Source organism: Stegodyphus dumicola, chromosome 2, assembly GCF_044657685.1.
Source record: "Stegodyphus dumicola isolate Sdum_Otavi_A_Nest chromosome 2, ASM4465768v1".
NCBI lineage: Eukaryota > Metazoa > Arthropoda > Arachnida > Araneae > Eresidae > Stegodyphus > Stegodyphus dumicola.
The window spans coordinates 203091700-203108011 of record NC_140769.1 but is presented as its reverse complement, the minus strand read 5'-3'; the positions used below and the strand labels follow the sequence as shown (position 1 = coordinate 203108011).

At 32.0% G+C, this 16312-nt stretch overlaps 1 protein-coding gene across 4 annotated transcripts in view; it reads right to left on the bottom strand.

Moving 5' to 3' along the window:
• Positions 1-16312, bottom strand: part of LOC118185884 (NPC intracellular cholesterol transporter 1-like) — a 149474-nt gene that overhangs the window by 61340 nt on the left and 71822 nt on the right. For all 4 annotated transcript variants that reach the window (XM_085811644.1, XM_085811643.1, XM_035355806.2 and 1 more), the window contains exon 13: positions 9940-10054. In XM_085811644.1, coding sequence (XP_085667770.1) covers positions 9940-10054 — 115 coding nt within the window. The remainder of the gene's footprint in view (positions 1-9939; positions 10055-16312) is intronic.

The window sequence follows — 16312 nt, the reverse complement described above, 5'->3', positions numbered from 1 at the left end:
TAAGTTTTCTCAATGGTTTTTAGAAAAAGCAAGTGTTAAGAAGGCTGTTTTGCATTTGTAAGTTGGAACAAAAGGCATTAAAAATTTAACTGGCTTTTGTGCCAAAAAATGGTTATTCCGGGAGCCAATATAGCCTAAAATCAATTAATGGTATTTTGTTTAAACTGTCTTTTAAGCACTGTATAATTGAAACAGTTCAATTACAGATTCGACATTACCTACTGAAAAACTATAGTATAGTTTCATGTTAGCATAATATACAAGGTTAGTAATTCTGTTAAGTTTACCAATGAACCTGGCATATCAATCCAGCATTTGAAAAATGCTCTATTAGAGTATTAAATTTGGGTTAGATTACTGTAATTCTGCTTAACAGCTCAACATATTCCTTATCAAAGAATATGATAATCTTACAGCTGATTTCCTACTCTGAATGCAGAAGAATCATTATTTTGAGATTGCATATTACATTTCATACACTTTTCTTCTCTTTTTTGGGGTGGGGAGGGAAGGAGACTTGGTTCTTTTGTTCGATACAACATATATTTACATAAATGCAATTAGTGGGTCCAAAAAGACAAACTCGACAACATTAAGGATTGAAATGGTTTGTCACATCATCAAATAACAGAACAGCCAATTTATGCCTATGGCTATTATAAATAGTCAATAAATTACTGTGGACTGTATAGCAACAACTCTTGATACATATAGCTTGACACCATTTTCAAAAATCTGGAAATTTGACAAAGCATCCCACTGTTTTGGCTACTATTATCGGATTTTAATAAAAGTTTCCTGCCACTGCAAATACTGTTTGCACAAACAGTTCATATTGGGTCTGTTTAACCATATTTTGTCAAATAATTTTTGGCATTTGAAAGAAAGAGACTTGCTTAGAACATCGTGTTGTGAAATTTGTAAAAAAAATATCGTTATCATCAAGTACAAGGTGTCTGAAATGGAACTATTACACTACCAGATTAAAACAGTTACTTCCAGTTCTGTTGCAAAAAGTCAGCTATAGAATGTCACCAAATCATGTGTACAGCTTTAGGTACTATGTTGTATCATATGATACTGTGAAGGTTTGGTACCAAAAGTTCAAATATAAGGATTATGACATTCAAGAAGCACAGCGCTCTGGCCAGCCTACTGATGTTGTCGAGGCCCGCCAGTAAGAATTTGTGGAAGAAGATCAGCATGCAATGTCTTGAGAGCTTGCTAAGGAGTTAGATGTTAGTGTCATGTCCATTAGTCGCATTATTCATTGCATAAACTTGACGTACAAGTCCAATCACTGGAAGCCGCATGAGCTGACTTAAGCAGATAAAGACAGACATGAATATGAACAGACAGCCTGCACTAATCTGCTCGAATATCAAAGCAAGGACAAAATTCTGGTACAGATCGTCACTTGTGATGAAAAGTGGATTTCAAAAACACAGTCCGAAAAGAGAATTAGTCTGCACCCAGTGAGCCCGTCGGCGGTCTCGTTAAGTGCAATTTGACTAACAAAAACATCATGCTTTGTATCTGGTGGGATGGCCATGGTATTATCCCCAAAGAGTGTCTGGAAAAAGACAAAACCCTTGACAGTAAGGTGAACAGCAAGATGCTAGTCCATGTTGACGCTGCTATCAAGGAAAAATGTTGAACTGAGTTCTAATGCAAAAATGTAATGCCCCATCAAGATAATGCAAGACCTTGTGTGTCTGCATTCACCAGCTGGGCTCTGTACGGACTCGAATGGGATCTTTTGCCACACCCACCATAGAGCCCCGACATCGCTCATTTGGACTTCTACCTTTTTTCACACCTGCAGCTACATCTTGTTGGTACTATCTTTCATTCTGCACAGGGCATTTGAGATGAGGTTGATCTGTTTTTGGACTCGCGGCCACCAAGTTTCTGGGCTGAAGGCTTTGAAAAAATATCAAAACGTTGGCAGAAAATCACAGATTTGGGGGGCAATTACTACCCACACCAAAGGTACTGCTTTCATTTTTTCCCCCTAACTTTATTAAGCATTCATACAACTTTACATCTAGCATGAATTCCTGGGTATCTTACATAAGTACATTAGAGCCAATCCTGCAGATATTTGAATCTGCTGTTTCTTGCCTTTATGGTCAATTATGGTCATGGTCTATTGGAGCCAGTTACCAGCAAAATAGTGCACAATCATATGTGGAAGACAATGCCTGTTGTTAACAATTTTATATGTCTGATATCTAGTGCAGCATAACAACTGGCTCATCATAGATCACCTGCAAATACAGCAGATAAATTTTGGCTTAAGGTGTATATTATTTTTGTCTTACTACAAATAAGGTCTCACCACAAGGACAAATACTCTTGATGTCAAAAAAGACATTCAATATCTCTTCTTTCTGATGTTGAATTGTGCAGTAGCTGTTACTGTTACCCATGGTAGCAAAACAAGTTACTGATTTCTTTAGCATTTCACATAAAAAGGATTTATTTATCCTATCAAATTACTCTTATAAAGAGTGTTGTTAAGTTAGAATACAGCGCCACCTGTTGGATAGTAGAGAAACTCTCACTTGGCCATCTGGATTCGGGTAAGCAACATGCCAGAGCATGTATTAGATCTGAATAGTTAATTACTGTAAATAAATTAGTTAGTACTTTTGCTATACAGTCCACTTATTAGTTTAGAATCACAGTACATGGTCAGCAGAGCCGGAGAAGTGAACAAAATGCTGGCATTAGATAGAAACAAAACTTCGTTAAAAGCGAAACTAACTAGGTTAGAAAATGTAGTGAAGGAATATGATGATAGTTTGAATAAGAATGAAATTCAAATAAAGTATAGATCGCTACAAAGCATTCAAATGGATATTAGAAACTTGAGGATTAGATATTTCGAAAGCGTTGATGAAAAAGATGTCACAGCCATCGATGAAGAAATCGCCGAAATGGAAGAAAGAACTGAAGTTCTGGAGGTAAGAATTATGGAAATTCTATCATCTATAGCACATTCTGAAAATGAAAATGATTGTAGTAAATTTGATCCTAAAGTACAAATACGTTTCCCAGAATTACCAATTCCTAAGTTTTCTGGTAAATATACAGAATGGAATAATTTTAAGCTTCAATTCGAAAACATCATAGCGAATAACACGCAATTAACAGAAGTTCAGAAACTCTACTATTTAAAGGCTGCATTAACTGATGAAGCAAAAAATCTTGAAACTGTTGATGATACTTTTAATTCTCTATTTAAAGCTCTTCAGGATAGGTATGAAAATAAAAGAATATTAATTGAGACGCATATAAAGTCAATAATGGATTTACGTACTTTAACATTCGAATTGTCTAAAGGAATAAGATATGTAATAGATAATGTTACTAAAAACGTTAGGGCTTTGAATGTTTTAAAATATGCGAAAAATAATTTATCGGATATTCTGTTATTAAATATCGTACTTCAGAAACTAGATTTCGAAACGCGCAAACAATTTGAACTAAGCATTAATGCTACGGAAGTTCCTACGTTTGATGAATTAATTTCGTTTTTAGAGAAAAGATGTCAGTTATTGGATAACATTAACTGTAGTATTAATAAAATGAAATATCCGTTAGAAAAAAGTTCGAAATCAAAGGCTCTGATGGTTAAAACCGATAGTGTTTCGATTTGTGTTATATGTAAAAATAATAATCATCCACTGCATAAATGTGATTCATTTTTGAAATTAAATCCAAATCAAAGATATGAAATAGTTAAAACCCATAAATTGTGTATAAACTGTCTCAGTAACAATCGCAAAATGCAATTCTAAGTTCAGATGTTCGGAATGCCATAAAAAAACACCATTCATTAATACATCGCCTGCTCAGAAATGGCGCCATTCAACATAAGTTAGACAAAACAAAAACGGAAGCAAGGAGTGACGAAATTATAAACAAGAACGCAGATGTCTCTAATAAGAATCAATCAAGTTGTCTTTTGACACGCAGAAAAAAAGGCTTAGGCGACTGCAATAATATATATTTGCAATTCCAAAGGAAAAAGAATCCCAGTTCGCGCAATACTTGATAACGGCAGCATGAGTTGTTTCCTGTGTGAAGGAGTTGCTAATTTGTTAAATATAAAGAAAGAAAGAATTTATGCATCTGTATCTGGAATTAATGAGAACATTATAAATATTAATTATCAACTAGATGTACAGATTTCGAATAAGGATTTAACATATGTAAGATCAGTTAATTGCTTGGTTATTTCTAAAATAACCAATGTAACTCCATCGAGGTGTTTAGATGTGCAGTCATTAAATATTCCCATTGATATTGAATTGGCGGATCCGCAATTTGGAACACCTAACAAAATAGATATGTTACTAGGGGCCGAATTGTTCTTTGAGATTTTAAAAAAAGGAAAATTTCAATTAGAAAATCAACCGTTGATATTTCAAGAAACAGTTTTTGGATATATCGCATCTGGTGCATGCAAGAGTGACTCAGAAGTAAATTATTGTGGTTTAGTTCTAAATACAGTCAAAAGTCGTTAATCCGGACTCGTTGGGACTTCGGCGATTCCGGATTATCGATTTTTCCGGATTATAGATCATCAGTTTAAATCTGGTAAGATGGCATGCAAAAATTACAAAATTAAAAATATGAAACCGTAATTTATGAAATAAAGAACAATTATGATCTAAAGGGTATCAAAATTTACAAAAAGAAAAAACTTAATATTTATTTGTTTACTTTATTAAACATTTCCTTCAATGTAAGTTGCTTCGTTTCATGTGATAATACTTTCTCTTTAATTCTATTAAACAGACATAATTTCTTGTTTAGTTACAAAGTTCCGCTGTTCAAGTCCTATAATTGCTGTGTTGAGAATACGGACTAATTTGTCAATCGAAATGTTTTCGTTTTCAATAACCTCTGGGTCACTTTCTTCACTATCGGAAGCGAATTATAATGACGAGGAACTTGATTTAAATCATATCAAAGACAGAGTACATCGAGATGAAATACTAAACTTAGTACCGAATTATAATCCAAATAAAATAAAAACATCTGCTCTCAAGATAAGGATAGTGTTGACAGATCAACTTCCAATCCGTGGTGTGAAATTGATAAACAGATTTCGGATTTCAAAACATACTTTCGCTTTGTAGATACAAATTACATATTAGTAAATATATATTGGAAATTCTATTTGACATAATCTTTCTAATCTATCATAATCTAATAATGACGTTTCTGCCCCCCCCCATCTGCCGCAGAGCAGCGTGAAATTGATAAACAGATTTCGGATTTCAAAACATACTTTCGCTTTGTAGTAAATATATATCGGAAATTCTATTTGACATAATCGAAAGTTCAAGCTTACTTTTATAAAATTGCTCTAACAGTCTGCAAAAAATAATAAGTCGGATCCAATTCGAAGATTAAGGAACAACGCAATCTGCAACATTAACTGAATTAGATAACTTTAGCTTAGCGTATAACTCCGTTACACATTAAAAGCGCATGCGCACAAACATATTCGCAGCCGTAAGGGTCTTACGCGCTCTCGTAAACGCCTGTGCGCATGCGTGAACGCGACGCATGCGCAGAAAGTTCGCAGCTTTGAGGTCCGGATTATAGATCATTCCGGATTATGGGTGTCCGAATTAACGACTTTTGACTGTAGTGAAGAAAGAGTTGAAGAAATTTTGCAAAGATTTTGGGAAGTTGAATCCATTGAAAATATCGAGGATGCTTTGAGTGAAGAAGAAAAATACTGTGAAGAACATTTCAAGCGTACTCACTATAGACAAAATGATGGAAGATACGTAGTTCAGTTACCCATAAGGGAAGGTATAGAATTAGGAGAATCGAAAACGCTGGCTGAGAAAAGATTGCATCAAGTGTGGAATCGACTAGAAAGTGATTCGAATATGAAAACATTATATAAGAATTTTATTAAAGAATATAAGGATCTAAATCACATGGAAGAAGTTCAAGAAATTGAAACATCGACTTGCAATTATCTTAGTCATCATGGAGTTTATTGGCCAGAGAAAGCCTCTACCAAGCTTCGCGTTGTGTTTAATGCATCTGCGATTACTAGCAATGGAAAGTCACTGAACTCAATATTAATGAAAGGGCGAATACCTCAAGAAGATTTATTTTCTATTATTATTAGATTTCGAAAGTACAACTATGCATTAGGAGCTGATGTTCAGAAGATGTACAGACAAATACTTATTGAACCATCTCAACGAAACCTGCAGTTGATCTTGTGGAAGGAATCAGTTGGTAGTCCTGTGCAGACTTACGTCTAAGGACTGTAACATACGGAACAGCAAGTGCACCATTCCTTGCAACAAGGGTCCTGAAGCAGTTAGCAATGGATGAAGCGACAGACTTTCCTCATGCCTCAAGAGCCATACTGAAGGACTGTTACGTGGACGACATTATTACTGGAGCTAATACCATGCAAGAAACCAAGGAGTTGCAGACACAGTTAACCTGTCTTCTAGAACGTGGTGGAATGCAGTTACACAAATGGTGTTCAAACAATCCAGAATTATTGAAGAATAAAGAAAGTGCTACTCAGGATTACTCCTTTCAAGTTACGGATAAGCCTCAGATTACAAAGGCCTTAGGAATGTCATGGAATACGTCTACAGACTGTTTTTCTTACGATTTAAAGATACTTGACTTTGAAGAAACAGGCACGAAAAGAGATGTCTTATCAATGATAGGTCGCCTCTTTGATCCGTTAGGTTTAATTGGACCTGTTACGACAAAAGCTAAAATATTTCTACAAAACCTTTGGCTTTTAAAATTAAATTGGAATACACCTCTTCCTAAAAATTACTTTTTGAAGAATGGAAGGAATTTCTGCATAGTCTCAAATTAGTCAACGATTATCGCATCCCCAGATTTGTTCTAACCAATGGATTACAACAAATAGAAATTATAGGATTCTGTGATGCTAGTCAGAAAGCCTATGGTGCTGCAATTTATGTGAAATATTTGTCATCTTCAAATGAATGTTCATCAAGACTTCTGTGCAGCAAGTCTCATGTGTCACCTCTGAAGTCAATTACCATTCCTCGTTTGGAACTTTGTGGTGCAGTTCTGTTGGTAAAACTAATGAAAAGAATATTAGAGGCCATTCAGCTACCTATTGTCAAGGTGTATTACTTCATTGATTCGTCAATAGTATTAGCATGGATTAAGAAGGAACCTTATCAACTAAAGACATTTGTTGCTAATAGAGTATCTGTTATTCGAAGCATGACTGCGGTTCATGAGTGGTACCATGTTAGCACTCACAATAATCCAGCTGATTTGATAACGTGGAGCTGAAACTAAAGATCTTCTTCATAATGATTTATGGTGGTATGGACCAACTTTCTTGACTAAGGAGAGGTTTTTGACTAATCCTTGTGAATTAATTTCATCTGATATGGATAATGTGGAATACGTCAAAGAACTCAAACTTAAGGATAATGACTTAGTTAATCTAAATGTGAACTCTAATTCCCTTGTTTTAGATCATATTCTTAACATTAGTAATAACTATATTCGTATTATTCGTGTGTTAAGTTTTGTTTGTAGATTTATAGACAATTGTAAGGGGAAAAATTTAATAGGTTCTCTAACAGTTAAAGAACTGGATGACGCTGAGAAAATCATGATCAGGTATGTACAGTTCCAACATTTTAGCAAGGATATTCTATCTTTAAAGAATAAGAATTGTGTTTCTTCCAAAAGTAAGTTAAAATTTTTATGTCCATTTCTAGATAATGATTCTCTTCTGAGAGTAGGAGGCAGACTTGCCAATAGTAATCTTAATTACAACCAAAAGTTTCCTTATGTAATGCCAAAAGATCATGTAGTTACTAGATTAATTTTTCAGTATTACCATGTTAAATATTTACATCTTGGTGCTCAAGCACTATTGCATCAGGTTTGTAGTAAATTTTGGGTTATTAATGGTCGAGATATAGCTCGAAAGGTTGTACATGAATGTGTAACATGTTTTAAGGTTAAACCAATTGTATGTGAACAACTTATGGGAAATTTACCTAGTGAGAGAGTTAATCCAGGTTTTGTATTTAATACGTGTGGACTCGACTTTTCTGGTCCATTCCTCATCAAGTATAAAAATCAGAGAAAGGGTAATTATGCAAAGGTGTACGTTGCTATATTCATTTGTTTAGCTACTAAAGCAATACATTTAGAGGTAGTAACTGATTTAACCACAGATTCATTACTTGCTACTATTAAAAGATTTATTGCTAGACGTGGAAAATGTAATACCATAATGTCAGATAACGGTACTAATATGGTTGGTGCAAAATCAGAACTGAAAAAAGTGCATAGCTTAGTCCTTAAATCTAATTCTGATATAGCAGATTTCTTAACATCTGAAGGTATAAATTGGAAACTAATTCCACCTAGAGCACCAAATTTCGGTGGTTTATGGGAAGCTGGTATTAAGTCATTTAAATACCATCTTCAGCGTACAATTAGCAGTTATAAATTAACTTTAGAAGAATTTTGGACTATTGTCACACAGATTGAAGGTATTCTCAATTCTCGTCCAATTTTACCCTTATCAACAGATGCAAATGACTTTGAAGCCTTAACGCCAGGTCATTTTTTAATTGGACGTTCCATTACTTCATATCCTGAACCAGATTTGTCTCATCTTACAGATAATAGACTTTCTAAATGGCAAGTTATTACCAAATTCATTCAAGTTATTTGGAAACGTTGGCAAACTGATTATTTAAATCATCTACAACAACGCACCAAATGGTTTATTAATAAAGAAAATTTAAAGGCAGGTATGTTAGTTGTGTTAAAGGAAGATAATCTTCCCCCATTTAAATGGTCTTTAGCTAGAATTCTAGAAGTTTTACCTGGTAAAGATAATAAGGCCAGAGTTGTTAAAGTGAAAACATCAAATGGTGTGTATATTCGATGTATTAGTAAAATTTGTTTATTACCTATCCAGGATAATAATGCTTAGTTTACATTATTATGTTCTTATTGAAAATTGTGCTTTACATTAAAATGTAACTGTTTAAGAATAAGTTCGATTGTAGCATAGTGAATGTTTATGTTTTTAAAATGTTGCATCATTTTATATTATATTCATGATGAAATTATCTATCATCTTTCATATTGTAGTGTAGAATTAGTTTTTCTTGAATTGTTAAATTGTATGTTTGTTTGTAATTTACATGTTGAAATTTGTAATTTCAACGGGCGGCGGCATGTTAAGTTAGAATACAGCGCCACCTATTGGATAGTAGAGAAACTCTCACTTGGCCATTTGGATTCAGGTAAGCAACATGCCAGAGCATGTATTAGATCTGAATAGTTAATTACTGTAAATAAATTAGTTAGTACTTTTGCTATACAGTCCATTTATTAATTTAGAATCACAGTACAAGTGTCATTTAAAATATTCAGATAATTTCCATTTATCAAATTCCCACCATAATGGTTATGATTTAAAAATTAAGAAAATTCTTATTCCATAAAAATTTCATTCACATTACATTTCAAAAAAAAATTTCACATCAGTATGTTTGGTTAACATACATACATGCATAATCACAGGGCCATTCTTAGCAGGGATGCAGAGCGTAAAAATATACAGGCAGCCATACTCTTGCAATACCATGCCTAATATTTTAAATTTATTGTAATAATTCCCTTATCATAATTGACTCTTTATACAGTTTGTTATATGCAAGTACCTAGTGAGTATGAAATGAAAATTTTATTAATCATTGAGCATTTTTTTTTTTTTTTTTTTTTTTTTTTTTTTTTTTTAAATTTGGAGGTGGCAATTTTAGGAAAATACGTGAGCAGCCGATGGCCTAGGAATAGCCCTGCAAATCATTTAGTTAAAACTGTAAGAAAAAAACAGTATTACTGAATTATACACACCTAAGAAGAAACATGATGATTCTGCAAGACTGGCTACTAAAATTGATGGTGCTACTTGCCCTACAATTCGTCCAATATGTTGTTCTCGAGTTTCAAATGCTCTTCGCTTAGATCGCTTTAAAATAAAATTTCATACAATTTCAGCAATAAAATTGATAGAAATCAACATTGAATAATTTTAAAAATGTAAAGTTTAATATGTACACTATTTACAAATCATTGATTGTAGCCTTCAGTGGTTCAGCTTTATATTAATCAGACAAGATTGACAAAATTTAACAATCAAAGAATCAAATCTTTTAACAGGCACTTGATCGTTCTTAGTAGTCTAGTGTGTGAAGTCAAACATGTAGCTACCTACAGATCTGCTAGTGGTGAGTCTACAGAAAGTCAAAAGGCATGTCACATTTAACACAAAACACTGACACCATCTATTAATTAATCAAAACAATTTCCACAAAAATAGTAGATAAATATTTGAAAAATGTGGAAGTGTCAGAATAGAAATGCAATTCACAGCTAAATTATCATCCACTCCTTTAAGGCTTTCCGGAAAGCATTTTCCTTCAATAAATGTGAATAAAAAAGGAAAAAATGCAGAAGAAAGTGTTTGCTTACAGACCATATGAAATCAGTGGTTACTTTTGTGAACTCTGTAATGGGGACTTCGCATTTATCACTGTTTTAAAGACAACCACACACTGTCTGCTTTCTGTACCATTTATGCCTATAATTTTTACATATATTTTCTTATTTTTTAGATTTGCTAAAGTTTCGCACAATATTTAATCAAGATAAGTGAAATATTTTATTTGTTGCATGTAGATTCTAATGAAATTTTGTGCAGAATATCTTGATATTCTGTACTTACGATTACATTATTTTAAGTTAAACTGCAAAAAATAAATAAATAAATAAATAAAGCAACTGACCAAAAAATTTTTTTTAATAAATATTTTTGAAAAGTTAGGATCAGCAATGTGAAATACTTCATCATCTGAGAGACAACTTCCCACGAAGAGTTGTGCCGAGTAGCACGCCACCACATAGAATGGGTTTAGGACTGGTGCATACATAATACATCTGGCATAAAAGGGTTACAAAGAAGCATTATTTTATTTCTATAGCTGCCATGAAAGCCCATTTTTGCTAAGAAAATTTAATGCAGTGTATCGTCATTAATAGTGGATCGAAACTTTGCTCTTGTCTTAGTAATAACATTGAAAACCTTGTTGCACTTTACACTGCTTAACTTTAATTGTTAAGAATGACAGCATTATCTTCTTAGATAGCTTGTTCACTACGTTCCATCAATACCTTTTCTAATTAAAGAATTTTCTAATTAAATTACAACCTATATTAATCATTAAAAAAAATTCTCAAAAATATATAAAACTCACACTGCTTTGTAACAATAGAAATGCAAAGGCTAGGCCTTTCTTTGTGCTCATCGCCTGCTGTGCGCAAGATAACCTGCAGTTGCTCTTGACATTCATTAGAGAATTTAAACATGGTATTTTCAAATGCATATAATCTCTTATGTATAATGATAGCTTGCTGTTATAAAATGGCATTTTTTATTAATAGGCGATCTAGAGAAAGATTATGCAATTTCGAATGCTAGAAGTCCTTTTTCTGGGTGCAAAAATAAATATTACAATAATGTACATAAAAGTCCTGAGAATAACAGAAACTTGGAAGATATATGTTAAAAATCAAGTTGGGGAGAGTACCATAAAAATCAAGAATTTCTTATCAAAACTAAACTGGGAGAGCTGGCACATTTTCTAACAATTAGCAAAAGTCAGCCATTGCTGAATGTTCATTTTAAATTAATTTGCTTTTGAAATCAACTTTGTTAATTTCTGTTATTATGCATTTTAGAAAATAGATTAGGAAATACAATTTTTTTAGAATGATTGATTAGCATATAAAATAGCTTAACTGAGAAGATTTCCTAGTTATTTTCCATTTCATGAATACAGTAGAAATTTTTAATTTTCTGACTTGAAATTCCTCTCATTATCATAATAACCATAAGTAAATTTCATAATAACATTAATATGTACAAAAATTACACACAAATATCGAACTATGATAAAGCTAAAAGGAAATGTCAAAAGCATCAGAAAGCTGGGAGATGGGGAGAAAAAAAAAGCTTTTTTTCCTTAAGCTAATTCTTAGTGTACATTAAGAGAAAATTCTTGGGGAACCACAAAAAGTTTTGAAGTGCACTTCTGTTTATTTTTCAATTATATACACTTATCTACAATTATATGTTTATTTATAATTAGCAATTTAATGGTAATAATTACATGATTATTTATGATTTCTTCATTATTATATGATTTTCTTTTACGAATCTCTTTTTACTCTTCTTTCCTTCATAATAACTTTATATAAGAGGGTCACAGTAAATCTCAACTATATATGCATGCAAGTCAGTATGTTAAAAGTATAAGAAATACTGTTTGTTGGTTATTTATGCATTTTCTTTATTTTGTGTTATTATTCTTAATACTTTTTAATAATAAATTAACTTTAAATAGTAGCTAATTAATACCTGAAAGTTCAGTTGCTAATTCTTAAATGCAAAAATACCTACATATAAAAAACATTTTTATTATTTGTATATTTTAATAGAAAAATAATACATTAATCAGTTTTCCTACAAATACTAACAACGGTGGCAGATTTTGCTTTCATTAAGAAAGAAATTCTTTGGTGTTAGCCTGCTTTTGCTAATAAAAATTTTTCCAGTGTGGCATTATTAATATTAGTTCCTGTTTTAGTTGCAACACTGAAAGTACTCTCATACTCTGCATCGCCAATATTACTCTAGAGTTCACTGTAATTTAAAATTCCATCAGCACCTTTCAGTTTTCTTATTAAACTAACTCCACTAGAGTTTCAAGCCTTGCTACTTTTATAACTTTATCCAAATTTATCTAAGTAGGTTAACTTTAAATAGAGCATTTTATCTTAACATCAAAAGCAGCTACTTCTTCCTTAAAAAATATTAGAATTAGGTTTCATAGGTTTTAAATTGAAGTACTCTTCGAGAGGAACATTTTGGCTATCTCGGATTTTTAAAATTCGTGAAAGCATTTTCTGTATCGAATTTCCGTTAAATTTTTGGGCCATTTTTGATACCTTTGAAAATTTGCAAAAAAAAAAAAAAAAAAAAAAAAAAAAAAAACTATCGAAGCTAGGACCACCCAATTTGGAGGGATTGTAGGTCTTACTGGGGCGCCCGTTTACACCGAAATTTGGGACATTGAGCCGTTTCGGAGATATTTGCGAGTTTGGGTTTTACCATTGGGTTTCATAGCACAAGGACAATAAATATTTCTCTAAAGGTAACCAGTGTGTACATACTTGTGTCAATTTCTTTCTTATTTCAGTGTTATGCAATTGTTGGAATTATTTCAATTTTCCTTTTCTTTTAGAACTCTTTTTAAGCTAATAATAAATATCTACATTAAATGGCAAAGAAGTTGCCACCTTTTCAGCTGTTATTTAAGACACGACAAGTGCAGCTCATAATTTGAAAATCTGAGTTTCCTTTTATTAAGCTGCCTGTAACACCAATCTTCACGCCTACCATTACTGGTGCATTGTAGACACCAAGTGCTAGAGGAATTGTATTTAATTTTAAAGTTTTAATAATTAGGTGTGCTATATTCAAGCCTGTTAATCTGCTTCAAAAGTGTAGACAGAAAGTAAACTACACTCAATTTCTGAAGACTCTAGATTAAAGAAAGGAACAACAATTGGATACAGTTTTGCCTTGGTATTATTGCTTTCATCCATATAGGCAGAGTGGAGCTGTTTTAATGCAATCAATAACTGAAGACTTATATTTCCTACTCATTTCTTTAACAAACGCAGCCATTTTGTCCTTGCACTTGAGTATTAGCAATGTTGCTATCGAGAAGCATTTTTTTAAATACAGCTGTTGCATGATCAAATGCATTCCAGTGGTTGAGCTCCAGCAAAAAAGTAGAAAACAGCCATGCTGCATTAATAACTTTTAATCCTTTATTTCCATATAAAAATTTAATTCTTCATTTTCTTCAATGCAACTCACTTTGTCCTTGTATTCTTGTATACGCACATGTTCAAAAACATCAGCCTTTCTAATGAGCAAAACTGAAAAATTGCAGTGATAAATGTGACACACCGCATTACATTTCCTTGACAAAATAATTAAAAGTCATCTGTCTCTCATTACCGAGAAGTGTATTGTATGTGTGTGGAGGGGGATGGGACAGTTCTATATCTCCTATTCTACTGGGCTGATTAATAAAATTCAACTTGCATTTTTCATATCTTGAAAGCACAGCTTAACCTATGTATTACACTTATATACAGCATTGTTCTGCTGTAGGTATTTTGACAAAAAATCGGACTTTTTCTGAAATGACATGCAATTATTTTTTTTCCATATTTCTATTCTACAACTCAAATTATACCAAACTGCCAAGTTTTATAAAAGTTGCAGGAGTAGTTTTTTAAAAATTAGTTCTCAAAATTTTAACTTCTCAGTGTTAATTGAATTTGATATATATTTATTAATATCTCTTTTTTTATTAAACTTACTTGATTACTTGATTCTTCCTTTCATATTTCACAATTTAAGTTCATTCCAAATAAAATTCACGAATTTCTTATGATTTTTTTTATTTGTATTTTTTAAATAATTTTTATAAATTTTTCGAAAACAATTTTGAATCATAACCTATAAAACTTTTGACATTATCTTAAAGTAGATATATTTCTAAGCTCACCTGCACAAAATTAGAGTTTTTTGCTGTATTTATTATAGGCAATAATAAAGAAAATTAGGCATATGCATTTTGTAAAAATTATTTGAAAGTATGTATGATGACTTTTTCCCCAACTCGTACACAAAGAAAAAAGGCAAAAGAAAATAGGTTACTATAAACAGGGTTCGTACACATGTTTGCACACAGAAACTAAAGTACTTTTAAGGACTTTCAAGGGCCATTAACGAAATAAATTAAGGACCTATAGGCAAATGGAAGCTGAATTAAATTCAGTTAAAGATATTATCTATGCTTGAAATTCACTATTGTAATACCATCTTAAGAATAAAAATAGATCCTTAAGTGGGATGCATTATTATTACACATAATTATAAAGCAAAATTCAGAATAAAATCAACTTTCAATAAAATTTATCAAGTAGGATTGAATATTTTACATTTAAAATAGTTACACATATTTGAAAGAAGATTAGTGACATTTTATTACGTTTTACTAACGATTAGCTTCATACTGATTTTTTCTTTTTGTCTCATTTTATCACATTCCTCAGACTAGAGGTTTAGTAAATAGTAGGTAGATTTTATGTCAAATGGCATAGGTTAAAATGAGATGTAAAATCATAATCAGCATGATTAGTAACAGAAGATTGGTTATTGCCACCACTGCTTCTTCCCTAGAGAAAGACGTGCTAATCAGAACAAATCTGAAAGCCTGATGTAAATACGGTTTGCAGGGCTTGAAAGTTAGTTGTGCTCTCTTTGATGCAGATAGTGCTGCAGCTTCATGTCTTCTGGGGTTCTAAACCAGTTAATATAATTTAGAGTACCCATAAGCCACTAAAGCACCAGTGGTGACAAGTTATTTTGTATTATTTTAGTCTCACTAAATGCAAACAATAAGTTTTAGATAATTTTTTTTCCCCATTTTTGTGCTGTATCTTATAATCAGGGTAAAGGTTAATGAAAGGCAATAAATCGCTTTAATATGCAGAGGTAATTTTAAGGCTCAGCAGTTAGTTACAAATAATTAAATTAGGTAGTTAGATACTCTTAAGTTATTATACGATACTCTTAAGTTATTATACTTAAGAGTAAAAACTTTTAGTTGGCCACTAAAAGTTTTATTTATGTTTTTAAAATGTTTGTTAAAAAAGCACCATTAAAATCCCAATCTAATAATATTTCACTGTTTAAAATACAAGTAATTTATAGCATTGATTCTTAAACAATATTAGGATAATTACACATTAAAATCCATAAAATATTTCTGTTTTGTTACAACACACAAAATACTTATACATCTTTTTAATGTGAAGCCTTCCCAGACATTTTAGCTAAAAATTAGATATTGGTTTAGAACAATGAAATCAGAAATTAAAAACAATGTTCCCACTAGTTTCTGCATGCTTTATCGTCTGACTTGGTCTCTCAGCAATGTACCAATGAGGTTTTGCATGATCTGGTGTAAGTTAAATAGTCCAAAACACCTGACAGAAACGAAGCAAATTATCACTATGTCTGAAAGTAAGTCAGATAAAGGTTTAAATAAACCTCTTATTTGAAAAAAAAAAAAAAAAAAAAAAA